This window comes from Plecotus auritus, assembly GCF_963455305.1.
Source record: "Plecotus auritus genome assembly, chromosome: 5".
In the NCBI taxonomy this organism is placed as follows: domain Eukaryota; kingdom Metazoa; phylum Chordata; class Mammalia; order Chiroptera; family Vespertilionidae; genus Plecotus; species Plecotus auritus.
Window position 1 is genome coordinate 181495386 of NC_137776.1, and position 27707 is coordinate 181523092.

Consider the following 27707-nt stretch of genomic DNA (forward strand, 5'->3'; position numbering starts at 1 on the left):
CCGGCGGGGATTTCGCACCCGCACCCCCGCCCGCAGCAGCGGGCCTCAGTTTCCAGTGCTCGCTGCTGACAGCGCCGTGGCCAGCTTTCAGCTTATCAACCAAAGGCGAGAAAGGGCAGTTGCAGGCTGGCGGCCACCCGCTCCCGCCGCCGGGCAGGTGGCAGGAGGCCCCGCGGGCCCGCAGCGCGGCGCTTGGCGGGAGGCGGCGCGGGGGCGGAGACGCGAGTGGGCGCGAGGGGAAAGTTTCCGACCCGCCAGCGCCAGGCCAAGTCCCGGCCGCGCCGGGCGGGCGGCGCCAAAGCCAGGCCAACACTGCCCCCGCGTGGGCGCGGCGCGGCGCTGCAGCCGACGGCCGCGCGGGGGAAACTGAGGCTGGAGCGGGCAAGAGGGGCAAGCAAGGTGACCCGGAAGAGATGCGGTGGGACAGGCCTCCCCTGAGACCCGCAGACTCCCCAGGAAATAGAAATACTGTGTGTGGGGGGGCGGGGGGATGAAAGTCCAGAAATGGTGTGGAGGGGGAGAGGTCACCCCAGGGGGTGGAACCCCACTCCAGCCCCACCTCCCCACCCCAAGGGGGTAGGAGCACTGCCCCAGCCCATCCCCCACACGGTGTGTCCAAACTGTGCCTAGACCTGTCGCCTTTCTTCTGGAGCCAGGGCACCCCTTCAAACCAGGGCTCCCCCATCCACAAGCTATGCTGGCCCTAAGCTCCCCACCGCGTGTCCAGCTCAGATTTCACCCTTTTCCTACTCAGCAGGGTGCCTGGGTGCGCGTTCCCCGGCAGTTTACTTACTGGCCAGCAAGTGGCGATAAAGACCGGGATCCTGGGCCGGGCCAGGGGTTGGGGCCAAATCCAGGCTACGAGAGGCGGAGGGGGCTCCGGGTTTGGAACACAGTGTGGCAGGGCCACGCCTGGCAGGGAGGCGTGTGGGGGGCACTGCCGGTCAGTGCCGCGGGCAGATCAAGGCCAGGCAGTACCTGCCACCTAATCCTTCACCACCTCCTGACCCTGGCTTGGACGCTGCCCACCCCTCCCCCACTAGGAGAGAAACATCTGGCCCCCGCCCACCCAGATGCTGTGACCAGGGGCCAGGGACTAGGAAGACACACGTCTGTGCACACACACAGGGCTCTTTCCCCTCAGCCTGAGTCCGGGCGCCCTCACCCCAGAGCGGGAGGTCAGCAAGCAGCCTTTGGTTCCATCAAAGGAGGCAGCTGGGGGCAGAGGTCAGGGCGGGTGTCTGCTCCAGGTATGGGCTGATCCAGACAGAAGAGGCTTGGTCCCAGGTGTGAGGTGTGTGGCAGGGTCTCCCACCTTCCAGAAGAGGGGTTCACTTGGAACAAACCCCGACCCTTGGGGCTGCCTGGCCTCCCCACCCATCAGCCTCATCTTAGCTGTGACCCCTCACGCCCCTGGTCCAAGAACCCGGAGCCCAGCCACCAGGCACCGGAGAGACTTGTAGGGTGAGACCTGGCGGCAGGTCCCAGCCCCCTGGGATGGACATTTATTTGTAGGGCACGGCAGGCCTGTCCGCACCCCAGGCCCATGTCCATGGCTGGGTTGGGGTCCAGGGGCCATGCATCACCGAGCCTGCTACTGCAGAGGGGAAGGCAGGAGAAGCTGGTACCCCTTAGGACGGCCTCGCTTCAGCTCCAGGTGGGGCAGGAAGGACTCCTAGAGGGAGAGGGTGGACCAGCTGGGTGCGCCGGGATGCAGGTGGGGGCTCTGGGCAGGAGACAGGGCTCCGGGGACCCAGGGGGGATGCTATGCTCAGCGCTGGGGGCAGACACTCACCCCACGTTACAGATGAGGGAACATGTGGAGCTGGGATCTGAACCAGGCAGCCCAGCTCGGGAGACACCCCTTGGCCAAGCGTGTAGGGAGGCTGTACCCCCCCGGCCGCCCACCAGGCAAGGGGCTCCGGGTGGCCGGCCGCCGCAGGCACTCACCAGTTGCTGGCTCCAGGAGCAGGGCGATTTGCCCACCTGGTTGAGGATGTTGTGGGTGCCCAGGAAGGCTTTGTGGTCTCTCTGCCACCTCTGGGTGCTGCTCGAGAAGGTGTCCTTAGAGAGGTGGCTCTGCCGCCCCAGGATGGGCCTGTGGGGCACAGTGGCCTGTGAGCCGAATGGACCCCAAGTCCCAGGGCCACCCATGGCTGGCGGAGCCCTCACGGGCCCAGACCCTGGGCCTGCCCACGGCTGACAGGGCGGTCCACAGGGTGAGGAGGGACGGCCCTGGCAGTGCACTTGAACCCCGCCCTTCCCTGGAGCCTCACAGGCCAGGGCAGTCCCGGCTGGCCGTGGCCTGCTCCCGGGGCCTGGAGTCCAGGGTCTTGGGCAAACTCTCCAGCCACTTCCTGATGCTCCCAAACACAGGCTCCAAGGTCGCCGACGAGGGGGCTGGCCGGGGGGGCCGGTGCCTGGTGATGCCCTGCTGGACTAGAGGAGAGAGGGCACCATGAGAGCTCTACCCGGAGGGGCACTCCCCCCCGCCCCAGCTCTCCCCTGCTCCCTCTGACAGGCAGGGAGGGCAGATCCCGTCTCCATGGAAACCCAAGGCTCCCTCTCCGGCTGCCTCCAGAGGACGCTCGCTCGCGTTTTAAAACTACCTCGTGTGACTGTTTCTGCCTTTAGTACCCAATCCGTGCCCCCACACCCACTCCTGCTCCAGCCCGAAACAGCCCCCCTTTTCTACGGTGGGAAGGCCAGTCACCCCGCTGTGGACACCTGAGAGAGGGCGACATTCTCTCATTAGTGCTTCCTGCCAGAAGCAGCCCTTCCCATTGGTCAGGGACCCCGAGGATGGAAGGGGCCAGGAGGCAGCGCAGAGCCCCACTCGGGGCGCCCTGGGTGCGGCCCCAGCTCCCGTGGCTGTGGCTGGTGGCTGGCCAGGAAGCTCTCCCGTGCCAGGCAACTGCCATTTACACGGAACCGTTTCTCCGGGAGCCTCCTTTCCCTGGACTCCCACAGTGGCCGGCCCCCTCCGGCTTCTCTTCTCGGCTGCTGTGTCATCTGTTTGGGGGGCTTTGGCCTCCCCCATCAAACCACCAGAGGTTGGGCAGAATCACAGCTTCTATCTGCAGCTCCCTGTGGCCCTCGGGGAGCCGGGGAGGGTCCCGCCTTGAACTGGCGAAGGTCCTGATTTTTAGGGCTCTCCCTAAGCTAGGCTTGGGCCACCCAGCTGTGTCCTGAGACTGCACACAGTAGGTGCTCACAAAAACAGATCCTGAGAAGAGAAGAGGCCGGCGGCTGGAGAAGGGGGCTTTGGTGAAGGGTCTACCAGGGCAAGGACTCAGTTCCTCCCGCCTCCTGACACCAGAAAACACCGGAAACGAGGCCAGACCGACAGCCTGTCACGTTCATCCCTGAGGGGCTGAGCAAACTTCTGCCGGACCCGGGGCTGCTGGCGCCCCGCTTCTTGGCCAGACCAGGTGGGGCCAGTCTTCCCAGCAGAGAGTTGGATCTTCTGGACCTTTCTGGGCGGTCTGCTTTCACGAGTAAAGGAAGGAGATGGTCCGGTGCCTCCCCACCATCTCCAGCCGCCGTAGGCCTTGTGGGGGGCCAGACGCAGGGTCGGGAGGCCGTGGGTGCTGGTTCCGAGGGGGGCAGGTGCGGCGTGTGGGACCCTTGGCAGCAGCAGTCCTTCGGGGGTGGCGAGGCCTGGGCAGCCAGTGACTCCTGCTCCAGCACTGCGGCTCTGCCCGGACCGCCTGCTTGGGACACTTCTCCGGGACCTCAGACTTGGTCCCTGAAGGTCACCTGACCGCTCCGCCAGCTCTGGAACCTCCTCTGCAGGGCCGGTGGCCTCCGGACCTTTGCAGCTGGCACCTCTCTCCCACACCCAGGGTCACGGCCCCTGCTCCCCCAGGGCCAGGCTGGAACTTTCTGGAGTCCCGGGGGCTCCCCATCCCATCTGCTTACGTGCACATCTTCGCTCCCAGTAGCGAAACGCCGTGTCCTGTAGCGTCTCGTCAGCGAATCGCACTCGGAAGGGGCTACACCGCCTGTAGGACCCCGAGGCTTCCTCCGAGGAGCTGTGGGTGAGCGCGGCCTTGAGCTTGGGGGCCTGCAGACCGCAGGGACTGCGGAAGGAGGCAAGAGCACAAGGGGAGGGCTGAGGCCTGAGCCCCACGCCATCCCAACAACACGCCCCCAGCTGCTAGTCACAGGGGTCGGCCTCTCTGAGCGCTTCCTGCCTGCAGGCTCTGGGCCAAGCATGTGGCGGGCGGCACCCACCGAGCCCACATACCTCCGTGACACACAATGGCTAGTCCCATTTTACAGATGAGAAAACCAAGGCACAGAGGTGTCCTGCAACTCGCCCAAGGTCACACAGCCAGTAAGGGATGGCAGCAGGATTTGAATCCTCCTACACAGGGCATTTCAGCACCGAGAATACGGATGTGAATGTGGGAGTCAGGGCAGTCCTGGGTTTCAATGGGAACTCTTGAAGTACGTGTGGTTGTTTTTTAATTTTTTTGTATTGATTTCAGAGAGGAAGGGAGAGGGAGAGAAAGATAGAAACATCTATGATGAGGGAGAATCATGGATCGGCTGCCTCCTGTACGCCCCCCAGGAATTGAACCTCAACCTCCTGGCTCATAGGTCTATGTTCAACCACTGAGCCATGCCGGGTCCCGCGTGAGCTCCGGTTTTTCATCTGTAAAGGGAATCCCGGTCACGCCCATCACGCGGGGCTGTGAAGACGTGGACTGGACTTCAGGCACCTGCCGAGGGTCTGCAGGGCCGGAGGTCAATATCTCTAACTGGGAACTGTTCGTATTACCAGTCAGCTCAGCCATACCCCTCCCGGCAGTGCGATCTTGGGGAGACCGTTCCCGGGTCTCCACTTGCAGCTTTCCCCTTTAAATGATGTATTACATGTTATAGACACGATAATAGCATCCTTACAGGAGTTTGGTGAGTTCCAAATAGCTCGGGTGAGGCATCTAGTCCAGGCTCAATGCTCAGTAGAGGGGATCTGTTCTTGTTACATGTATTGCTATTAATTTTGTCCTCAAGGCCAAGGCCGTCAGAGGGCCTGCCCGAGCCATCCATGGCTCTGTTATTCAGAAACGCCATGTTCGACCTCAAGTACGTACATATTGATATCCCTGCATCCATTTATCTGACCATATCGGATGCTTCTCATCAGCCCACTAAAGAGCCAGGCGGCGAAGTCCAAGGCGGTGCCTGGCTGCAGGCATTGGACCTACTGTAGCCAATAGTTGCGGCATATCAGCACCCTCAGCTTCTCCTCTGAACCCTCAGCTTCTCCTCTCCTGTTCTAATGCACCCTGGCGTTCCCCCCACCCCAGGGCCCACCAGAGCCCCACCCACTGGAAGGTGCTTGGGGATTAATTAGCTCCTGAATACGGGACTCTTTGAATGCGTCCGTCCCTGCTGCTCTCACGTTGCAGATCATGAGTGCCATACTCTTATTTATTATATCTTATGAGAAGCGGGGTGTCTACCTGGCCTGAGTGATGTAAAGTTCCTGGGTTGGCCAGTGTGTTTCATTTCTGGCACCTACTCTGATCCATCAGGGGTGTCTGCAAGGAGTGTGGTGTCGGGAAGGGTTCTGAGGCCCAGTGGGGAAAAGTGCTGTGATCCATTAGTACTGTCTGCCATGGGTCCAGGTGAGAAGGATGGTATGTAAGTCATGTATTTACTCTCCCCGGGTCTTTACATTCATGGGCACCTTTTACCCGTTTAAGCCTGTTTAAGCTGGAGGAAGGTTTCTGCATTCTTTCCCCCTCCATTCGAGCTATGGTTTCTAAGTCCCAGGGAGCTCACATGCCAGGGCCCTTCTCCCTCCATCCCTTATTTAATTTCCCCCAATACTCAACGTATAATAAAACCTAGTAAATGGTAGAAGACGAAATGGATGAATGAATAGTGGACTGTGCAAAAGGATGGAAGACTGGTGAGCGGGTGGGTGGATGGATGGACTGATGAATAATTATGTAGATGGGCACATAGACTTGTACATGGCTTCATGACTAGATTAGAGGTGGATGGTATCCTGGATTTATAAGTGGACAGAAGGATTTCTACATAATTAATCTATAAGTCGGATTCGTGGATAGAACTGTGGGATTTTGTGAATAGATGAATGACTGACTAGATGGGTGGATACATGGATGGATGGATTAATGAATAGGTTGTAGAAGACCTGGCTCATAGATAAGATGTATACAAGGATGGATGGGTGAATGGGAGAATGAATATATGAATGGATTCATGGATGAATTATGAATGTGTTGGTAGAAGACCAGATTAATGGGTAGATGGATTCATAGATGTTGATGGATGAGTCTTGAATGTGTTGGGAGAAAACCGGATTTGTGGACAGACCTATGTAATGATGAATGAGTGGATGGTGGATGGATGGATGGATGGATGGGTGGACTCAGATGGATAAGGAATGCTTTGGTGGAAGACCCGATTCGTGGATGGACACATGGATGGATGAATAGATGGATAGATAGGTAAATTCATGGGCGAAGGGCAGAGGAAAGAAAAGAAAGATGCCCTTCCTCCCCTTCCCTCATCCTCCCACAGCTCACTTGTTGGCCTTTTTGGCCTCGGTGAATTGTGTGTGATCTCTCCTTAGCGGCCCCAGGGTAGGTATCCGATGGCTTGAAACCTTCTTGAGATTATTCTGAAAGTTCGATGACTGGCACCTTGAAGACAAACAGGCCACCCCTGGCATAAGTGGTCAGGGTCCCCTACCCCTCGGAGCATCACTGGCAACCCTGTCCCCACCCGTGGGTCACTGACACTCACCGCAGGTCGGGAAGGGAGGAGCGGCTGGGACAGGAAGGAGATTGCCCCCACCAGTGCTCTGACACACCCCGCTGATGACGCGATTCTGAGGCTGCTGGGAGCCAGGGGGGGGAATAGTTATGAGCTTTGCTTGGGGACAGCCATTCCCAAGGTCTTCTCAGTTCTATGGCCCCGGGGCCTGTTTCCTCCTTCCCGCAAGAGGGGCCGTGGTAGACCCGCCCTCCAGGGGTGGTTGCCAGAACTCGGCCTGGAAGCCAACTAACATGACCAGGTCTTAGAAAGGCGGTGGGCCCTCCCCACCGGAAACGACTCAGCCCTTGCCCAGCGCCCTGGGACCCGGCGGGCCTCACTCTGTGGCTCCAGCTGCTCCACCCACTGGGTTCCGAGCTGGCGCAGGAACTTCTGGAACCTGCTGGGGAGGAACTGGCCTAGCAGGGCGCCCAAGGAGTCCTTGGGGTCCTTGGCCTCCCTGGCCAAGCCCCTCCTGTCCTTCCCGTATTCTCCAGGCTCGGGGCACTGGAGTACCCGTGTCCAGGGCGCTCTGTCCAGGAACCGGGGCGGCAGCAGCAGCGACCTCAGCCCTGACCTCCGCGCCGCCCTCTGGGCCGCGGCGGGCAGAGGCGGCATGTGCGGCGGGGGGTTGCGGAGGGGCACCCCCCGCGCTGCGGGCCCGGACTCGTCGCTGGAGGCCTGCCACCACTCGGAGCCGCCCTGCGACCTCCAGGCCTCGGGCCGCCCCGCGCCCACGGCCGGTGGCAGCTCGCACAGAGGCCAGCCGGGCAGCAGCGGGTCCGCCCGTCGCCGAGCGCCTTCGCCCGGGAACCTCTTGGGCGCCACCTGCTGGGCTCGGGAGTCGGGGTGCGGCCGGGGCATGTCTGGCCCTGCGGTCAGCTCAGGGCATCCTCACACCAGGGGGGGGCGGGGGTTGCCTCGTGAAGCGGAGCGGAGGGCAGAGACCGGCCCCCAGGCCATGGCACCCGGCGTGGTTTGGGGGGAACATCGCGCGGGCCCGCCGGACACTGAGCGGCTTCAGGCTGGAGCTCGCCCGGCCTCTGTTTCCTCACCTGGAAGAGGGTGACGGCGCGGGCACCCGCCGGGTTTGGGGTGCTGTGACGTTCACATGCGCGACGCACGCACGGGACTCAGAGTAGCGCCGGGCCGGCGTCGGTGCTCAGCACACACTCGTTGGGATGATGATGACTATTTAAAGGGGATTATTCTTTAGGATTTAGTCTCAGCCTCGGAAGGTACCGATGGGGCTTAACCTGGAGCGCCCGCTGCTTGCTCAGGGGCCTCAGCTGTGGAATGGGGGGACAGCGCCGGGCTGGGCAGCCCGCAGCCTGGAGGCTGTGGCCGTTCTCAGCACCCGCCCTGCTGGGAATCAGGAAACCTGGAGCCAGCTCGTCTCCTGCTGGGGCCCCCAGCCACCCCGCCCCGGGCTGGGGAGCTTGTTGAAAACACAGATGCCCCGGGTTCTGATTGAGCAGGTTTGTGGGGGGGCCCAGACAAGTTAACACACTCTCCCTTCGGGAGACAGACGCCCAGACCCGCCCCCAGCTGATGGATGACCCCGGGGGTTCTCCCAGCCTGCCTCCTCCTTACCCCACCGCCCTCCCAGATGCTGTCAGCTCTGAGCTGGCTCCTAGAGGCGCGCGCACCCTAGTGGGGCTTCGGGCCGGAGCCAGAGAAGGTCCCAGGGAGCTTAGCGCCCCCTACAGGTGGCGGGTGCTTGCGAGAGCCCATCTTCCCCGGCCGCTCCGTTGGCCTCTCCCCGCTGCCTCCAGGGCTTCTTCCGGGCCATTGTGATCCGCCCCTCACCCACGGCCAGGGCGGAGCAGTGGGCGCCGAGGCCTGGGACGGAGGGCGGGGCTGTTGTGTTCCGGCTGCCGAGGCTGCAGTCACAAGGGGCGGGGGAGGGTTCGTGGAACTCCTGACCAGGGCAGCCAGGCCCCAGCCAGGGACGGAGGGCCCAGGGTTCAGCTGCCCCCCTCCAGGTCCGGGAGACCCAGGTGGGTCATGTTGGGGCTGGTGGCTCAGCAGAACTTCCGGCCGAAGGCTGGCAGCACCAGTGCAGCGGCCTGGAAGCCCGGAGACTCAGCTGGAGCCATGCTCTGCCTCTGCGTGCTGCGCGCTGCTGGACCAGTCTCCTTGGTCAGGGCTCCCTGGTAAAGTGGACTGTCGGGTAAAAGCTCGATTTGGGAAATTTGAGTGTGGGACAAGGGTAATTTGGACCAGTCATTTCACTGGCATGGTGTTAACTTACAACTTGAAAATGAAAACAACTTTGTAATAAATTACCAGGTGTCTGCCTGGAGGAAGCATCACAGACTATGTATTCTGTTTCTGCAAATACTCCTCAGCCACGGATGGAAGGGCACACCTCCTTGGGAAGGTAGAATATTGAGGAGGGAAAGTAATATATATATTTTTTACTTATTTTAATGGTATGTGAGGTTGTTTGTTTTTTTTAAAATATATTTTATTGATTTTTTACAGAGAGAAGGGAGAGGGAGAGAGTTAGAAACATCGATCAGCTGCCTCCTGCACACCCCCTACTGGGGATGTTCCCGCAACCAAGGTACATGCCCTTGACCGGAATCGAACCTGGGACCTTTCAATCTGCAGGCCGATGCTCTATCCACTGAGCCAAACCGGCCAGGGCATGGTATGTGAGTTTTTTAAAAATGGGTGAGGAACATCAGGCGGACTAGATGATGTCTAAGGAGCCCTCCAGCCGTTGCATGCTGTACACATTGCTTCCAGGTTTGGGAATTCAGAAATGCAAGAGGCTTTGAGGTCAGGGGGCTGGCCAGACCTGGAGTCCGGGTGTAGGGTAAGGACTTCCTGTTCTGTTGACAGGAAGTAAAGGTAGGATTTCTAGGCACCCCTAAAAGAGCTAACCTCAGAGCTGTCCCCAAATAAGATTGGCATTACCCAGGGTGTATCCCCTTCCCTTAGAGACATGGAAAATGAAGCTTGGGAGGGGACCCACGTCTGACCTGGGGTACTCTAGAGAGGATGTCAAATAATACGGACATAAACATATGTGGGGGGCTCCGCCGGGGTGTTTTCAGCACCCCCATATCGTTTTCACTTCATTAGAGTAAACACACTTGAAGCAACTCCCGTGTGCAACACCTGGAGGAAGGAACTGGCAGCTTAAGGCCGGAAGGTCAGTTTAGGAAAATGAACTTAGGATGAATATTGTCACTGTAACAGCTGCAAGCGCAAAACGGAAGGCTTGAGGTGCACTATCCCACTAATCTAAGCCCCAGAGCGCTGGAAGCATTTCTGTTTTATGGGGGGGACCTAGGGGCGGGCAATCGTTTTGGAATGGAAGCTTCATGGACTTATTCTGCTTATTTTGGGGGGGGGGGGTGGCAGCCCCTTGGCACTGCCAAGGGTGCTTCTTTTTTTTCTTCTTTCCCTTTTGGATCTGTATATTATTTTAAGATGCGAATTGTTATGGGTGGGATCTGAGGAATAAGGCTTCTATGCCCCCTCTTCAACCCAGTGGAAAAGCCACAGCATACTCGCTTTTCAAAGTCCAGCCTTACACCCTCCAAAGGGACTGGTGGGCGGGAGAGGGTCAACACTGCGGCTCTTCGGAGTCTGGGACACAGCAGTCGGGTGAGGTCAGGAGCCCGCGGGGCGGGGCACACCGATGGCGGGGCGGAGCCAGCCCGCCCCCGCCCTCCTGGCACCCGGAAGTGACGTGAGCGGACAAAGGCAGCGCGTGCAGCGAGGTGTCGTGTCTGGTTTGGTCTGATCAGGGCGGTTGTGTGCCTCTGGGTCTTCTGCTGCCGCCGCCCTCTCTTTCTCTTCCCTCTTCTTTCGGGTCCCGGGAGCCGCCCCCGGGGTGAGTAGCACGAGACGGAGCGGGGACGGCGGCCACCGGGAGAGGGGAGGCCCCGACCCCCAACTGTCTCAGCACCCCAAGGTCCCGGCTCGTCACATGACCCGCGTGCGACGGCCCCGGTCCCGGTCCCGGCCCCGGCCCCACGTGCGCGCTCCGGGAAGGTCTGCGGGCCGGACCGGGCCACGGGTGGGGGGTAAAGGTTCGACCGGGGTCCCCAAAGCCGGGCCGGGCACTCCCCCACGCCGGTCCCTAGCAAGTCCCTTTCCTTCTGAGTGTCAGTTCCCCCCGCGAGAAACCGGGGTAAGGAGGGTGGGTGCCAGGCTTCAGTACCGTGCTCAGTTCGGAGCCGGCACCGGCATGCCCCTTACATGGGAGTTGCGGTCACATTTCACCTCGGACGCAGCCCCAGATCTGGCCGGACAGGCTCGCTGCCAAGAGACCTTGGAGGAGCCAAGGTCAGCCTGTTTGAGGAGAGGCTGTCGTGTCAGAAGGCCAGGCTCTGCTGCCTGTACACTGGGAGCCTAGGGCCAGAGAACTGGCTGTGTAGTAAGGGGCAGAAAGAAACGCTGGTGTCCGAGGCCCTGGGCCAGGGTGCAGGAGGTCTGGACGTGTAGGATCACTGCCCGGGGCGATGGGATGAGGCGCTGGGAGGACTAGGCCTCTGGGTAAGACGTTTGGGTTCCCTCTTCCTGTTCCTGGTTTGCTGTGTTTTAAGGCACATCACTCCTTTAGTGGGACAGGTTTTCTGTCTGAACTGGGGGCTGTGGCAGGGTTGGAGGTACATGCGGAATGCTTTAGAATGGAGGCCAGAAGCCAGTCTCAAAGATAGCATCTCCAGTATCTTTGCAGCTTTCTGTGCTTGCGGGGATGGGGAGCCCCCTCCTTCCTCTCCCCCTCCCCCCCAGACTCAGCTGAGGCTGCTGAATGACCAACCACCCAGCATAACAATAACCCCTAGGTGTGTCCAACACTAGTGTATAGGGCACTTAAGTGCATTCTTCTCTCTGATCGTCACGATTGGCAGAAAACTGACGGGAATCTCATTTGACAGAGATTTGGAACCTGAAGATAACATGTGCCCGGCACTGTGTGGGTCACTTGATCCATTTTTTAAAAATTTATTGATTTGAGGGAGAGAGAGAAACATCACTCAGCTGCCCCCCCCTCCACCCCCCCGTGTGTGCCCTGAGCAGCGAACGAACCCACAACCCAGATACGTGCCCTGACCGGGAATTGAACCCCTGGGTGCTGCCCTGTCCACCATTCAGAGAGGGTTCCTCCAGCCTTGAGATTCCACGGCACTTTCTGGCTCGGGAAGAGTCCCCGCTACCTTTCAGTGTACGGGACAACTCTGACCAGCTGCGCCACACTGCCGGGCCACTTCATGCTTTTGCGGTCAGTATTGCTGCTCCCATTTTATAGATGAAGAAACTTCGGCGACAGGTTAAGTGTCTGAGCTGAGCTTACACAGCCGATGAGCGGCAGAGCCAGGATTCAGGCCTGGTTCACTTGATTTCATCAGAGCCTTTGTTGGTTTTTAACATTTCCCCCTAATTTTCTTTTCTTCCTTCCTCCCTCCTTCCCCTGCTTTTTCATAGAGCATCCTGCCATTCTCATATGTCCAACTGCAGACACACAGATCCGGGGAGAACAGGCCCTGTCCCGCAGGCTGCGCGGAGGAGGAGGTAATTGAGAGGGGCTCTGGCCTCCTGCTTCTCCTAGAGACCGATGACTTAGAGGTTGAGACGGCTCTGCCCTGCACTGCCAGTGACAGTTCAAACAGCACTCTCTTCCACGGCTCCCGGAAAGAGAAGTAGCTGGGGCAGCTATCCAGGTGTTGCCCTAAACACCTTGGAGGGGGAGAAGGTGGCCCGATGACCGTGAAGGCTGGGCAGGTACATGCCCCGCCGAGGAGCACAAGTTCACTATGAGCAGAGGATTTCTCTCTGCCCTCCAAGTGAGTTTAGAGCACACACAGCCGGGTTGTCCCCAGCCCAAAGCTCCTCACTGTGACCTGGGCAGAGTGTGGGAGGGCTTCCTGCTGTTTGATTGACAACCCCGCTCCCTCTGACTCCTAGGGACCCCCCCCCCCCCCCCCCCCCCGCCCACAGCGTGAGGCTCGTTTACTAATGAATCAGCTCTTAGAACAAATGTCAAAGTTATAGTTGCCGTTTCCTGGCCTAGATGGGTCTCCCCTGGCTTGTTCCTAGGATTTGCCTGTAAGTGGAATTCTTGTAAATTAGATTATTCAGGGGACCTTGACATTTAAAGGAATCATGCTGTAAGGCTTTTGGTAAAGCAAACGGTTATATTGTCGGTAATGGCCTTCAGTGTTATTAGTTTTGAATGGTTGGATTTTTACGTGGGGTTTTCTTAAAAGTGGAAAGTGGCTGCAGCCACACAAAGCTCACTCTTGGATTCATTCAACAACCAATTGGCAGACACCCACCTTGTATCAGGTGCTGGGCTAATGGTGTTGAAAGGAATGACCCTGCCCTGGGAAGCTAAAGCCCCGGAGGGCCTGCGCGGCAGACAGAGGAGAGCCAGGCGAGTGTTCGGTCTCCGATTTATTCTGTTCACTTAACGGAAGGGTGTGTTTTGCTGAATACCACGTGGGGTGCCAGAGAATCCAGTGACGCCCCTGGCTGTCACCTCTCGGCTGCCGCCCTGTCCGCCATTCGGAAAGGGTTCCTCCAGCCTTGAGATCCCACGGCACTTTCTGGCTCGGTGAGATCCTCCTGGTCTCTCCCTGTGTGTGGGCTTCCTTCTGCCCCGTCTCCTGCGGGGCTGCCAGCTCTCTCGGGGGCAGGCTTGATGGTGACAAGCCTCAGCAACTAGAACGCCTGCCTGGGGGAATGTTGGTTGACGAGGGCCAGGGCCTCCGGGTAGGGATGGGACCCTAATGCCCCTCCGGGGCAGGAGGCGGCCCGCTGGCTGAGTGTGGGGCTGCGATCCGGCCTTCCGTCCCTGAGCGGCGTGTGGGCCCGCTGTTGCTTTGTGATCCTTCGTCCACCTGGTAATGCTCCTGTCGGTGGTAACGCTATCGGTGTCTGCTTTTGCTCTTGCCCCTGCAGTTCACACGGCTGCCAAGTCTTCCAGAACCATTTTCTCATGTCGCTCCCTGCGGAACCCAGGCTAGGTCAAGCTCATTGCTCTTTAGGGTGAAATCTAAACTACTAAATGTGACCTGTAGGACCTGGAGTTGCCAGTTGCGAGGGCTCTGTGCCCGCTCTTCTTCCTGGAGCAGTCTCCTTGCCCCGTGTGCTTGGTGAACTCTTCCTGGTCCTTTGTCTTAGCTGAGGTCACTTCTCCAGAACCTTCCGTGACCCCAGCAGAGGTAGGTCCCACTACGGTGTGCCCTGTACTTCCCAGTTGTGATTGAGTCAAGCTGTCTTCTGTCTCCCCGTTCACAGCACGATGCCTGGCAGACTCCTGGCTGACTGTTGATGAAGGACTGGACCCGGAAGTGAGCTTGCTTCTGGGATGACCAGCGAGAGAGGAGGTCATGGGGACTGCTAAGCCCTCCCCCTCTACCCCCATCCCCACAGCATACACTGTAGCAGGCTTGGCTCCTTGCTTCACCCAAGGATATATTTTTTTCCATTGCTTTTCAGAGAGAGTGGAAGGAAGGGAGGGAGGGGGGGAAGAGAGAGAGAAACATCGATGTGAGAGACACACATTGACTAGTTGCATTTGCCTCCTGCATGCGCCCTGACAGGCTGGGAGCAAACCTGCAACCCAGGTACATGCCCTTGACCGGGAATCAAACCCGCCGCCTTCCATTGTGAGGGCCAGTGCTCTAACCATTAGCAACACTGGCCAGGGCCCGCACACCTCTCTCTTAGCTCAGATTCTCTGTCCCCTGGGGTCAGAAGCCATGGAGCCCGGTGTCAGGCAGGGTGAGGGAAGCACTGGAAGCCAGACTGTGGGTCTCCCCTGACGTGAAGTTAGCTTTGTAAAATGACCTGAATGCAAGAGACGGAAGGCACTGTCCTCCGAAGGCAGCAGCAGATGGGGACACTGGACATTCCCCTGCGTCAGGCGGGACTGTGACCAGCCAAGCACGTGAGACGAGCCCTCCACCTGGCTGATTCACTCCGTATTTACGCAGGAGGTGCCACTGCGGAGTCTGAGCAGACGCGGTTGGAGACAGCATGACGAGCGAGGTGATAGAAGACGAGAAGCAATTCTACTCCAAGGCCAAGACGTACTGGAAGGACATCCCGCCGACGGTGGACGGCATGCTCGGGGGGTACGGCCACATCTCCAGCATCGACATCAGCAGCTCCCGGAAGTTCCTGCAGAGGTTTCTGAGGGTAGGCAGGTCTGGGGTGCTCTCCGGAGCATGTGCTGGCGCCACCTCTTGCTCTGCCGCTGCAGGGCCTGCGGTGTGCCAAGTCTACCACGCAGGCCCGAAGGGCAGCGGGCGGCTTGTGGACTGTGCCTCAAGGTGACCCGACAGGCGCTGGCTGTTACGCTGGGGGTGTTCCCTGGTCCCAGAACTGAGGAGTCTCCCTTTAAAATGTCTCATTTTCCCAAGGACAATACCTTGGCTCTCTGGTCATGTTTTTGGGCATTTGGGCTGTGGGTGTTGGCTGTTCTGCAGAAGGCAAGCTCCTGGTCACTCCCCCACGGCCACCGCTGACCCTCTTGTCTGTTAGCGAGAGCCGAGGCCGCTCTGGTTCTCTCTCCACCCACTTGCCATCGTCCCAAGTTTGTTCAGTCCCATGTCACTGATTGGCCTCTTCTGGTCTTTCACTGACTGAATTCTTCCTATTCCCTGTGCTGTCATTTTAACGGGGTCTCGGGAGTGAAATGCATGCCCCTACTCAAGTCAGCACCTCAAAGTGGAAGCTGGCTTTCACGTTAGAGACCTGACCCAGAACACTCATGCTCACACCCACTGTCCAGGCTAGAGGAGTCCCCCGGGCTCGTGAGGAAGGGCCCTGGGCAGTGACGGGGTCCCTCCGGCTTTCCGAGCCTTCCTGACGCCTGTCCTGTTTTAGGAAGGCCCCAACCCGACGGGGACCTCCTGCGCCCTGGACTGCGGCGCCGGCATCGGCAGGATCACCAAGCGGCTGCTCCTGCCACTCTTCCGAGCGGTGGACATGGTGGACGTGACGGAGGACTTTCTGGCTAAAGCGAAGACCTACCTGGGTGAGGAGGGCAAGCGGGTGAGGAACTACTTCTGCTGTGGCCTCCAGGACTTCAGCCCGGAGCCCAACTCCTACGACGTCATCTGGATCCAGTGGGTGATAGGTGAGCATCCTGCTGCTGTCCTGTCCTGCGCGCCCCGCTTCCCAGACTGGAGTCCCCGTGGCCTGGAGCCGCTGCTCCTGCAGCACCAGGCGGGCAGCGGGCGTTTCTCCAGCCTCCCTGCGCCCCAGGGCCGTGGGCACGCTACCTTAAAGGTGCATCTCGTTCCATGTTTTATTTAACTCGGCACCTGTTGTGACCCACTGGGGAGGCAGTTTTTTTGTTGAAAAAATTTAAATGTCCAGTTAACTGACTTGGAAAGAACATGGGTAGTTTTTATAAAAGGGTTTTTTTAATAAGACAAGTTGAAGCTTTGGCTGTCCCTGCTATTGGCCCTCTCGGCCTACCGGCACCCCCAGGGAACTCCCCCAGGCTGCTGGCCTCGAGCAGGCCACTGTCCCAGCGGTCAGCCATCCTCCCAGGCAGGCAGCACCGCCCTGCTGGGACCTACTGCGTCCGGCCCTGCATTTTGTGGTCCCAAAAAGCCTGTCTGGAGTTTTAATGTAGGGAAGGAGCTCTTTGGTACACTGCCCTGGTCCAGGCCTAGGAGGGTGGGTGGCACGTGGAGGGAGGTGTCAGGCATGGCCTGAAGTCACTGGTCAGGGTGGAATCCCAGCTGCACATTTCATGGCAGCCCGTGGCTCGGTGACTTTGACCCAGTCTCCTCTCTCACAAAATGGGCTGCAGTAACCCCCCAGGACTGCTGAGGGCAGCGTGGCCCTGTGTGTCAATCACAGGGTAAGTGCAAAGTGGAGTAAGCAGTGGCTGAGAGGAGCAGCCAGAGGAGAGTGTGCCCGCACCATCCCGTTCCCACGCCTCTGCCTTCCAGGCCACCTGACCGATCAGCACCTGGCCGAGTTCCTGCGGCGCTGCAAGCGGGGCCTGCGCCCCAACGGCATCATCGTCATCAAAGACAACATGGCCCAGGAGGGCGTGATCCTGGACGATGTGGACAGCAGCGTGTGCCGCGACCTCGAGGTGGTCCACGGCATTGTCCGCAGCGCCGGCCTCAGCCTCCTGGCCCAGGAGCGGCAGGAGAACCTCCCCGACGAGATCTACCACGTCTACAGCTTGGCCCTGAGATGAGCAGGGCCGCCAGGGACAGAGGGACCGGCGGGCGGGGAGCCGGCAGCCAGGTGCCAGGAGAGGCTCGTGCGGCGGGTCACAGGAGTTGAGTGAGGCCAGTAAATGTACCTGCCTGCCATCCCCTGCCATCCAGGCTCTTTTCGACAGTAGGACCCACGGGGAGGAGTGCCATCCAAGGGGCAGTGAGGCAGGTGCCTGGATCCGCTGCCCTCGGGTGGGGACTGAGCAGTGCGGGTCTGTGGGGTGTGGTGACCCATCAGAAGCAGAGATTCCCTGATCTCCATCACCAGCCACAGGCCTGGCTGACTTAAGAGGAAGAGGACCCTGACCGTGGCTGCGGACCCGACCTCCAGGAAGAGGCGCAGCCACAGGGGAGAGGCGCGGCCGCGGTATCCGCAGCGGGTGGCAGTTCACGTTCCGAGTCCTCTTTGGTGATGGGCCCTGGTGTCCCTAACGTGGTGTCACAGCAGCCCGCAGCCGGGAGAGGCCCGCAGCTCACTCTTGCCTCGCGGTTCCTCCTTGGCAGACGTGTTCAGTCACAAATAAAAAGGGTGAACCCTTGTGTCGGAAGGCCCCACGGGTCTGGAGTGCTTTTTTTCTGGGACAAGTGTTGTTACTTGAGCCCTAATGCAGTGTCTGCTCGTGCTGACCCCCTCTTCTTCCAGGACGCTGTGGGGTCCGTCACCCTGAAATGGGGGGGCAGAAATGTTATCAAGGGCCTTTGAAGGCCAAGAGAAGTCAGTTTAATCGGGTAATATAAATATGCCATTCAGTTGCCTTAGCTTGTTTCTGAGGCATTTACACAATTCACAAGGACCCACGTGACAGCTCAGTGAGGCTCGGCACTAGGCGGGACAGTCAGCCTTCAGTCCTGGTAGCTTTCACCCTCAGGTGAGACATTTTAGAATGTCCCCGGTCATGCATGATTGCTTTTTAGCAGAGGGCATTGTCCCCAAGACCTGGGTTTGGCACAGCCCTGTGCCCAGGTGGGCGGGGCGGCAGGAGGCCTGGCCGCCAGCAGGAAGCAGCTCAGCTTTCTCCCCAGCCCACCAAAGCCCTTCTGTGGAGTAAAGGGCCTCGCCTGGGCTGCACCCGCAAAGGCCCACCCAGTTCCTCCTGGCTTCAGCTCCGTCCACGCAGCTCACAGGAGTCCTGCGCTCAGGAATGCCCACCGGTCCTTTCACGCTTGTCCCAAATCAAAGCCCTGTCATTTTTCCCATGTGGGTCGAGAACTGGGTCACTGTCAAAGGGATGGGGGCCGTCTCCCTGAAAGACACAGCCTTTCCCACAGGAATGACCTCAGCTGCCGGCTCTCCTTGTACCAGCCTGCGCCTTCTGATAGGCAGGACCGAAGGTTCCCCCACGGACGCACCGGGACTTCAATCCACCAACGGGCTGACTGAGGGGCCCAGACCCTGTCCCTTCGGTCTGGAGCGGTCAGATGTCAGCCTCCACGGGGCTGCTGTGCTCACTGAGGAGGTACCACTTCAGCCTGTCGGGGAGAGGCAGGGCTTGGACCTTCGCATCCACGGGCCACGGCTGCAGGTAGAGCCGGATGTACACGCGACACAGGTGCTTGAGGGGCGGGGGGTAGCGCTCCAGCTGCCTCAGGGAGGAGTGAAGGGCCCGGATCTTCTCTGCCAGGCTGCCCACAGGATGGATGTCAAAGTTTTCCGGCAGCTGCAGCTTTTGGGAATTAGTCACCATGAGATCCAGGACGGTCTCGGCTTTGCGCAGGAGGTCCACATGGCTCTCGTCTTCGGCGCAGCCTGGGTGGGAGCAGAGCCTGTCGAAGACGACGTGGAAGCCAGACCAGCAGGACGCTCCGTGGAGGGAACAGTTATAGGCGGCTCCGGACTCGAGCAGGAAGCGCAGGAGAGGGAAGTGCACTTGGAAGCTCTTGAGGCAGATGTGCGTGAGCGACTCGTGGGCTGGGCACTCGCTGGGGTCGGCCCCGTGAGCCAGCAGCAGCTGCGTGACTTGGAAGCAGAAGCGGTTGATCATCTGGGCTTCCTCTTTGTCCCCTCCCACCGTCTCCCCGAGCAGGAAGATGATGCAGGTGAACACGGTGTCCCCGTCTTTGGTGGTCGACTTCACGTCTGCCCCTGGAAGAGCCAGCAGGGAGGACAGAAGGTGGGAGGAGTCCTTAAGCCCTAAGTAAGCTTCGGGGCGGGGAGAGCCAGCAGGACCTGCAGCCCCGGGGGAAGGGGGAGGCAGGGGCAGCCCGGGGAAGAGCCTCACCTCCCTCCAGCAGCAGCCGGATGTTCTCGGTGTTGTGGATCTGCACGCCGTCGCTGCTGGCCAGAGCGTGGAGCAGAGCAGTCTTCCCTGAGGAGGGAGAGTGGGGGAGGAGGCCATGGAGCCGAGGGAGGGCAGCCCCAGAGGAGGAGGAGATAGACGCTCAGATCAGAAAATGACCTTGGAAAAGGACTGACCTCTCAGCTAGGGCTGAGGGTGACCGCTTTCTGGCCATTCTTTCCAGCCACACACGAGAGCAGAAGGGCCGAGGGAGGTAGGGTTTTTCTGGACCCTGGGATGCTACCCGAGACCCGGCTGGGTCTCTCCCAACAGGAAGACAGTTCCCTGAGAAGCTGAGCGCGTACGCCGAGGTCCTCCCTCAGACAGCCGTCAAGGGGCTGGCGTGGGCCGACTGCACTCCCCCAAGCTTCTGCAAGTGCACCTGTGCGCACCGGGCCAGCACGTGGGCTGCACCAGCCTGCCCGCCTGTCACCCTGGGGCACCCCAGAGGAGGCACCCACCATGCTTGTCGGCTGCATTGACGTCTGCCCCAAGGTCCAGGAGGCGCTGCAGGCAGGGCAGGCGCTCCGGCTCCTCGCTGGCCAGGTCCAGGGGGCTGCTCTCGTGGATCTGAGCCAAGGAAGCACAGCCGGTCGGCCGGGAGCTGCGCACGCCCCTACGGCACTCCCTCCCTCAGAGCAGGCTGCACCGGCTCTTACCCGGTCCCTCCGGTTAATGTCGGCCCCGTGGCGCACCAGCAGCTCCACCATGTCAGGCTGGTTTCGCAGGACAGCGATGTGCAGGGCCGTGTAGTAGGTGACCGGGTCTGAGGGCACAGCCAGCTCGTCAGTCCTGCCTGCCGGCACATTCTCCCAGAATCCCAGGACCTGGCCTCCCAGCGCCCTCCCTTCCCCAATGGGCCCGGGCTGCTGTCACCCGGAGGGGTCAGAACACAGCTGTCCTCACTGGGTGCCACAGGCTCTGGGGAGACCTAGGTTGGGTCCTGGGTGTTGTAGTGGGTGCGGCACGCACTTAATCTGTTTGGGCTTCGGTGTCTCTTCTGTAAAATGGGACCACACAGCAGGGCATCTGCTCTCGGGTTACTGGGAGGGCACCCACAGTGCCCGCTCCTCAAGCTTGGCGATGGCAGCCACGTTCTCAAAGCCGGGTCTGCAAGCGCCTGACTTCAGAACACGCCCCTCCCCACCAGCTCCTTGACCCTCCAGGAGCCTGCGGCCTCTGAGCCCGTCCTCAGAGGGGACAGGAGCCATGCCTGGCCATGTCCATGTGAGAGCAAAGACCGCCATTTGGTCAGGAGCCGGCCCCACACGTCTCCTGGCTGACCCTGGCCTCCCGGGTGAAAAGCCAGAGAGGAAAGGAAAAGGGCTCCATCACCTGCCCCCGCCCCCACCCCTACAAGCTAGAGGCCTACACAGTCCTGCTGTGATTGAGGCCCAGTGTCCCCCCTCTTCCGTGGGATGAACGAAAATGCAAGATGGCTCAGAACAAGTGGCAGGAAATAACCTTCCCTTAGCTCTGGGCACAGTGCCAGCAGCTGCATTTCACCTTAATGGAAGCAGGGAATTAGCCGGGGCTGGGAGGGTTTGCTAAATCAATCACACGGTAGCAGAGCAACAAGCCTGCTCCTGGGCCAGAGGTGCTAAGGGCCCTCTGACGCCCGCGGGGTGGGAGGCCACCCAGTGTGGGTGCCGTAGCCATCACCCTCGAAACAAGCAAGCGAAGGAGCTGCTAAGAGAACAGTCAGGCAGAGCCCAGAGGCCTGGCCGCGGCCCCCCCTCCCCCCCCCCAGCGCCGCACTGAAGCTGCCTATGAAGCCGCCTATCCGCCCAGCCCCACGGGCTCCCCTGACCTTCAAAGTTGAGGTTGGCCCCGTTTCGCAGGAGAACATCGGCCGCCTGGGTCAGGCCCAGCTCAGCCATCTTCAGCAGCGCATTGCTCACACCTTCCTGGTAGAATGGAGAGTGGGCCTTTCTCTCCAGAAGCTCCGTGAGCACAAGGAGCCGGCTCTCCTCGCTGGGCACATAACGGGGCCTGGGCAGGAGAGAGGTGGGCCAGGTGAGGGTGGGAGAGCAGAGCGTTGGTGGCCTGTGTCCGGACACCTCCCTTTTCGCCTCGAGGCAGGGCCCTGGCTCGGTGGGCAGAATTTTTCTTTGGGGACGATCTGTGGGTCACGCCAGGTTTCTAACGAGCAGCCTCCGCAGGTTTGCCGAGAAAGGACCGGATGTCTCCAGCCTCCTTCCAAGTTGCAGAGAACCTGGTTCCTGCCTTGGGTACGAAGCCCCGGGCTGTTGGGGGCGGAGGGGAACCCCTGTGGCCAGGAGCAAGAGCCAGACACTGACCCTCCTTCCTCAGACACTGCCTGTCCCTGAGCTGAGAGGAAAGCAGCAAACCAGGCAGCCCCCCCGCCAGGGCAGGCGGCAGCCCTCCCTCCCTGCTCACCCTCGGGACCATCCGTCTCCCGGTCTTCCCGAGGCGGGTGCACCCACTGACCACTAAGAACCACCATGACGTTCCCCAGAAGGCCAGACCCGGGGACGCTCCCTCAGGGAACTCCTTCACAGGCCGCCATCTCCTCCTCTTGGCGAGGCTTCCCTCCCCCACAGGCGCTCCCCACTTCCCCTTAGTCTCACCATCTGCACCCCTTCAATTGTTGGGATCAAGGTTCGATCCTTACTGCCTGGGCAGGATCCCAACAGCCCGAGAGAGTGCCAGTGCCCCATGGGTGCCAAGCAGCCTCCTGGAGCTGCCCTACCCACCCGCCCAGAGCAGCCTCCGTTAAGACCACACCTCGCACTGGTTTTCAGAACAAGCCTCCGTGACCCCACAGCGCGAAGAAGGCCCGGCTCCCCCACAGGGACATTCCAACTGGCCCCCCGAACACACGCGACCCCCCTTTCCTCCGACACTAGCTATGTTTACATGACTGCCAGCCTCTCTCCTCTGGCGCGTAAGCATCAGGAAGGCTGGTGGCCGTTTAGCTCACTGTGGAAGCCCGGACTCACTTTCTGCCACGGGTTCAAGGAGAGACCACGCCTGTCCACATAGAAAGCTAACTCGGCTATAACGTTCCTTTCGCGCTGCTCTGGGGTGAAAACGAGGCCCTCACAGATGCCGCCCTGCTCCTTTGCAACTCCAGGTGGAGGGCACTGGACAGGGCACAGGTGGGCAGTGAGGCAGAGGCGCTGCCGACACCCGCCCTCCAGCCCTCCCTGCGCGGCCTGGGCACCCTGCACCCCGCACCCTGCACAGGCAGGGCAGGAGCCGGCGCTCGGAGGCCTCGGTCTCTTCTGGGTAAGGCGGGGACAGATACCCGCTCCGCCCCACTTGTAGCGCCAGAAAGAAGCAGCGCCACGTCGGAGCGTTCCGGCCGGCGGGAAGGGAGGACTCACCCATCCAGGGGCTCCTGGCGCTCGGGGTCCTGGATGCCCAGGGAGCCCAGAATCGCATCCACCAGCGGCTGGTACTCGAAGATGATCCTCCGGAAGCCGTGCAGGAAGGGCATCGCGGCGGCCGGGCGGCCACACCTCCCGCCGAGGCCGGGACGCCGAATGGGCGCGAAGAGCGGCCGTGGGCCTGGCCTTGCCTGTGCCGGTCCAGACCCCGCGCCCGCCGGGTCCGCCGCCACTCCCGCTGCTCCGCGTCGGAAGTGACTGACTGACTTCCGGTCCGCGTCGGCCCCGGAAATGCGTGGTGGCGACAGCGCCCCCTGCGGGCTCGGAGGAGAACAGCGCCTCCCGGAGCACCAGCCGGAGGTGCCTGGCGGACCCACCCGGGTGCTCAAGGGCGAGGACCTGCCGCCAAGCCTCATCCCAGCCCGAGGCCGGCCCGCCGGCTCCCGCCCCGGCCCGGCCGAATCCCTGCTCCGCCCCGCGATCCCGCTCGCTGCAGCTGGGCGCCGTCCGAGCTCCGCCCATTGCACGGCCCGATCAATGCAGTGACTCGAGCCTGGCGCCCCCAAGCCTAGGACCACTGTGCTAGGGTTTAGGCATCTTCCTTTGGGCCAAGTGTTTGAACCTCCCCAACCTCGAGCCCCACCGTGGGGCCCTGCTGTCTTCATGATTCTGGAATATCTGCTATGAAGAGGTGTGCGCGGCCCCAGCCTTGGCCTCGCACCGCCCCCTTACCTCGCACCGCCACCTGGAGGGCTTGGGAGTCTCCCGCCCGGCACCTGCCAGAGGCAAGAGTCGTCGAGGGGAGGAAAATCTGTTTAGAGTCACATTTAATCCGATGTGCTTTATGATTAAACATTTAAAATGGGCAGAATAAGCCTCCTCCAAGAGGAAAACAGAGTTCACAAGAAAACCCCGTCCAGAGCATGCCCAGTGCAGCTCTGGGGACAGTGGGGGCGCGCAGGCAGCGGGCTGGACAGCTGTTCGCTGCTGTTGCTGTTCCATTTCCGAGGTTGCTGTGCAGATCATCAGCCAAGCTATGAACCCTCGTCAAGCACTGCACACGCCTCGTTCCCTCCCCGTCCATTGCCTAGAAGAGCAAGAGGGATGGCGTGGGTGCCAGGCTGAAGCCCCTTTAGGGCCGGCCAGCGTGGGACCGCAGGGTCCCTGGCTCCCAGCACACTTCGGCCTTGGTCCTTGCTCCTTGACTGCAACTGGGAAGTTCTGCTCACACAGAAATGGAGATGTCCAGCTTGTCTGTAAATCAGAAGGTCAGGCCCCTGGGCCCAAGTTCCTGTCTGGCAACCATGAGCATCTGAGTGGAGCACTAGCCCCTGATTGCCTCCGTCTCCCCACGTGTTACCCTGGGGAGGTGGGAATGTCCGCCCCTGTGTTCAGGGTCCACACCCCGCCGCTTCATTGGTCCCAAGGTTCTGAGTGGCGAAGCAGACAACAGGTGACCCGGCCCTTCATTTGATCCAGGGTCAGGTGCTCCATAGCAGAGGGAGGGGACCAAAGCGCCCGATCTGCCCAAGAGCACGCAGGGAGCAAGAGGAGAAGGCCATCGAGAAGGGGGTCCAGGCAGAGCTGGGGGGCAGCCTGGTCTGAGCCCCACTTCTTCCCTGGCTCCATTAGTTCCTTAAGGTCATTGGAACAAAGTACCACAAACCAGATGGCTCAGAATAACAGAAATGTGTCCTCTTCCAGTTCAGGAAGCCAGAAGTCGGAGGTCAAGGTGTCGGCAGGGCCACGCTCCCTCCAGGGAAGGCTCCTGTCTCGCCTCTTCAGCTCCTGGCTGCCCCACGCATTCCTGGGCTTGTGGCAGCACCCTTCCCGCCTCTGCCGACCTCCCTCCTCACACGGCCCTCTTCCGCGCGTCTGTGTCTCTGTCCAAGTCTGCTCCTTTCTAAACGACGCCAGCCATCGGATTTAGGGCCCCCCCGAGCCCAGTGCGACCTCTTCTTAACTTGATTACACTGACAAAACCCCTTTTCCCAAATAAGGTCCCGGCCATAGGTCCCAGGGGCTAGAACTGGGACACATCTCTCTGGAGGACACCATTAAAGCCGTTGTCATGGATGATGCCAGGCATGACCCCTGTGGCCTCTGGGCCTCAGCTTCCTCGCCTGTAAGCTGGAGGCCCTCCGCTCTGTCCGTCTTGGAGCCAATGAAGGGCTCTGCCAACAAGCAAACTGTAATTATCTGTGACCGGTAGCGTGACAGTGTGAGTTACAGAGCCCTCCCGATGTGCCAGGCCCTGTGCTGACTGCTTGGCACCCTAACCTCTATCAGTCCTTCAGTCCTATTAAGTAGATGATGGTATTATGTCACTTTACCAACAAGGAAACTGAGGCGCAGAGGGGTTTGGGTGCTTGTCCAACGTTGCACAACCAGGTCTGGCCTCTGGGAGCCGAGTGGTCTGCAGCTCCTCCGGCTCTGGGTCCAAGAGGCTCTGGACATGCGGGAGGGAGGAGCTGACCCCTGCTCTGTCACAGCCCCTGGGCACCACGCTGCGGAGCCAGCCCTGCCGCCTGCCTGGCGCCCAGGCTCCTCTCTTCAGAAAGCTCCGCGCCCCCTGACCTCCCTCCTGTCATCAAGGGCGGCCTGTTTCCTCCATCTGCCTCCCATTAACCTCCGTCCCTCAGAGCTGCTGACTTCAGCTCTGAACCGTCTCTGTTTTTCCTTTGCCACCGTCCCTCCCTGCCTGCCAGCCTCGCCCCCTCCTGCTGCCCAGCTCCAGCTCCAGCTTCCTCCGCAGGTCGGGCCCTGGGCCGGCCCCGGTGCTCAGGCCCTGGTGCCGTCTCTCCCTGTTTCCTCCTCTCCGGGGAGCTTGGGAGTCTCTCTGACTATCCAAAGTACAGAGGCCTTGATATATAAAATACTGTCACACATCAACAAGAAGAAGACAAAAACACTAAGAGAAAAATGGCAGAGGACATGCGTAGGCGCGTCACAAAGGATGAAAACCTGCCCACGAGCGTAAGGAGAGAAGTGCCGCCTCAGCAGCTCTCCACACCAACGGCCACCAGCTATGCGCAGGGCTTGCCGCCTGCTGGGCCCTGCCCCCAGCAGCTCCACTGAGCCAGGTGCAGAGAGAGGGCCTGTGTGATCCAGCCAGGAAAGTGGGGGGTGCTCACTCACACACACACACACACACACACACTCACATATACACTCACACTCACACACACATACATATACACATACATATACACACTCACGCACACTCACGCACACACACTCACATGCACACACATACACACACATATACACTCACACACACTCACATACACACTCACACGTGCACACACTCATATGTGCACACACTCACACATACACTCATACACACGCACACACACATACATTCATACACGCGCACACATGCACACACACACTCACATATACACTCACACACACTCACATATACACTCACACTCACATGCACACATACACTCACATGCACACACACATACACTTATACTCACACACACTCACACACATATACACTCACACACTCACATATACACACACACTCACATATACACTCACACTCACATACACTCACACGCACACACATATACACACACTCACATATACACACATACTCACATACACACTCACACTCACACACACTCTCTCACACATACACTCACATATACACTCAAACACACTCTCACATATACACTCACATTCACACACGCACACACATACACTCACATGTACACTCACATATACACGCACACACACATATACACTCACACACACATGCACACACACACTCACATATACACTCGCACTCACACACACGCACACACTCACATATACACTCACACTCACATATACATACACTCACATGTGTACACACACTCAAATATACACACACTTACATATATACATTCCCACTCACATATACACTCATACACACTCTCACATATACACTCACACACACTCTCACATATACACTCACACACACATACACTCACACACTCTCACATATACACTCACACACACATACACTCACACACGCTCACACATACACTCACACACATGCACACACCTTCCCCAGGCCCCTCTGCCCAGGAGGGGCCGTCAGCACCAGGTCTGTCCTTTATAAGACCCCCGAGGGCGAACTGGGTGAAAGGCCCCCACTTCTCCTTTTGTGCTTCGGCGGGGTTTCCATAAAGCGGGATCTTTGGGGAGCGCAGTGACCCGGCCCCAAGGAGTACCCTCCTCCTCTGGGGGACAGCTGCAGCTTCAGGCAGGCCCCAGGCGCCGAGGCGGAGGCGGGGCTGCGCCCACTTCTCCAGTGGTCCTGGCCCCTGGCCCCTGGCCCCTGGCCCCGGGCTTCTTCCTGTCACTGTGCTCTACTCCTCGGGCCCAGCTCCCTTTCCCTTCCTGCCATTCCCCTCCCCCTGACCCCACCCGGACCTCCCACCCTCATGACCCAGCGTGTCACTGACCAGGAGGCCCGTCTGCTTGGCCCCGTGTGGCCAGTCCCCGCGCGGAAGGGCAGGAACCCACTCCTCACTGCTGGGGCCCAGCCCTCTGTGGGCTGGGGGGCAGGCGGGGCGGCAGGGGGCGGGGAACTGAGGGACCAGGAGGCTGGGGGCAGGAGCAGGGCAGGGCATGGGCTGGACCAGGGACAGACTCTCCCTTCTTCTCCCTCATCCCATCTGCCCCCTAAGGAGCACTCAGGACCATTTCGGGGATCCCCACACTTGGGGAGACAAGCCTCTGTGTTCCCAGTGCCCTGCCCCAGGCCTCCCACGCCATCTGCCCCCTCCAGAAAAACTGCCCCTGCTGGCCAGAGCCTCCTGCTCCGAGGGCAGCTCCCTCCCCCTCCCTCTCCCCCCCCCACACCCAGGCAGTGCCAGCTGGCCCCCGGGCCAGGCCATGGGATGGGGCCTGTGAGAGCCAGGTATGAGCTGGGCTGGGCCTGGTGTAGCTCCTCGGTAGGTCACTGAGGGATCTCCCTTTCTCAGCCTTCCCTGTGCGCCCCCATCCCTGTGCGCCCCATCCCTGTGCGCCCCCATCCCTGTGCGCCCGCATCAGAGGCCCTGCCTGACCCT

General features: G+C 60.2%; 3 protein-coding genes across 16 annotated transcripts; 1 reads left to right on the forward strand and 2 right to left on the reverse strand.

Moving 5' to 3' along the window:
• Positions 1–1444: 1444 nt before the first annotated feature.
• Positions 1445–7662, reverse strand: LOC308249181 (uncharacterized protein C9orf50; the record flags this gene model as incomplete). Its single annotated transcript, XM_080670062.1, has 7 exons — positions 1445–1675; positions 1951–2098; positions 2277–2439; positions 3922–4082; positions 6570–6686; positions 6790–6883; positions 7140–7662. The coding sequence occupies 7 exons, from the start codon at positions 7660–7662 to the stop codon at positions 1595–1597; spliced, it is 1287 nt and encodes a 428-aa protein (XP_080526188.1). The 3' UTR covers positions 1445–1594.
• Positions 7663–8705: 1043 nt separating this feature from the next.
• NTMT1 (N-terminal Xaa-Pro-Lys N-methyltransferase 1) lies at positions 8706–17571 on the forward strand. Of its 14 annotated transcripts, none has more exons than XM_080670074.1 (7): positions 10507–10648; positions 12247–12333; positions 13842–13985; positions 14062–14114; positions 14760–14964; positions 15655–15907; positions 16734–17571. In XM_080670074.1, exons 5-7 carry the CDS (start codon positions 14803–14805, stop codon positions 16988–16990), a joined length of 672 nt encoding a protein of 223 aa, XP_080526200.1. In that variant the 5' UTR covers positions 10507–10648; positions 12247–12333; positions 13842–13985; positions 14062–14114; positions 14760–14802; the 3' UTR covers positions 16991–17571. The 14 variants fall into 14 exon arrangements, with proteins under 14 accessions (XP_080526191.1, XP_080526195.1, XP_080526202.1 ...); XM_080670075.1 differs by having other exon boundaries at positions 10511–10648; positions 13723–13985; XM_080670067.1 differs by having other exon boundaries at positions 10511–10648; positions 14760–14900; positions 16734–17570.
• A 132-nt stretch (positions 17572–17703) lies between these two features.
• ASB6 (ankyrin repeat and SOCS box containing 6) lies at positions 17704–22891 on the reverse strand. Its single transcript, XM_080670063.1, has 6 exons — positions 22639–22891; positions 21099–21280; positions 19948–20054; positions 19750–19858; positions 19232–19318; positions 17704–19095 (listed from the first exon to the last, which is right to left on the reverse strand). Exons 1-6 carry the CDS (start codon positions 22749–22751, stop codon positions 18428–18430), a joined length of 1266 nt encoding a protein of 421 aa, XP_080526189.1. The 5' UTR covers positions 22752–22891; the 3' UTR covers positions 17704–18427.
• Between the last annotated feature and the right edge of the window lie 4816 nt (positions 22892–27707).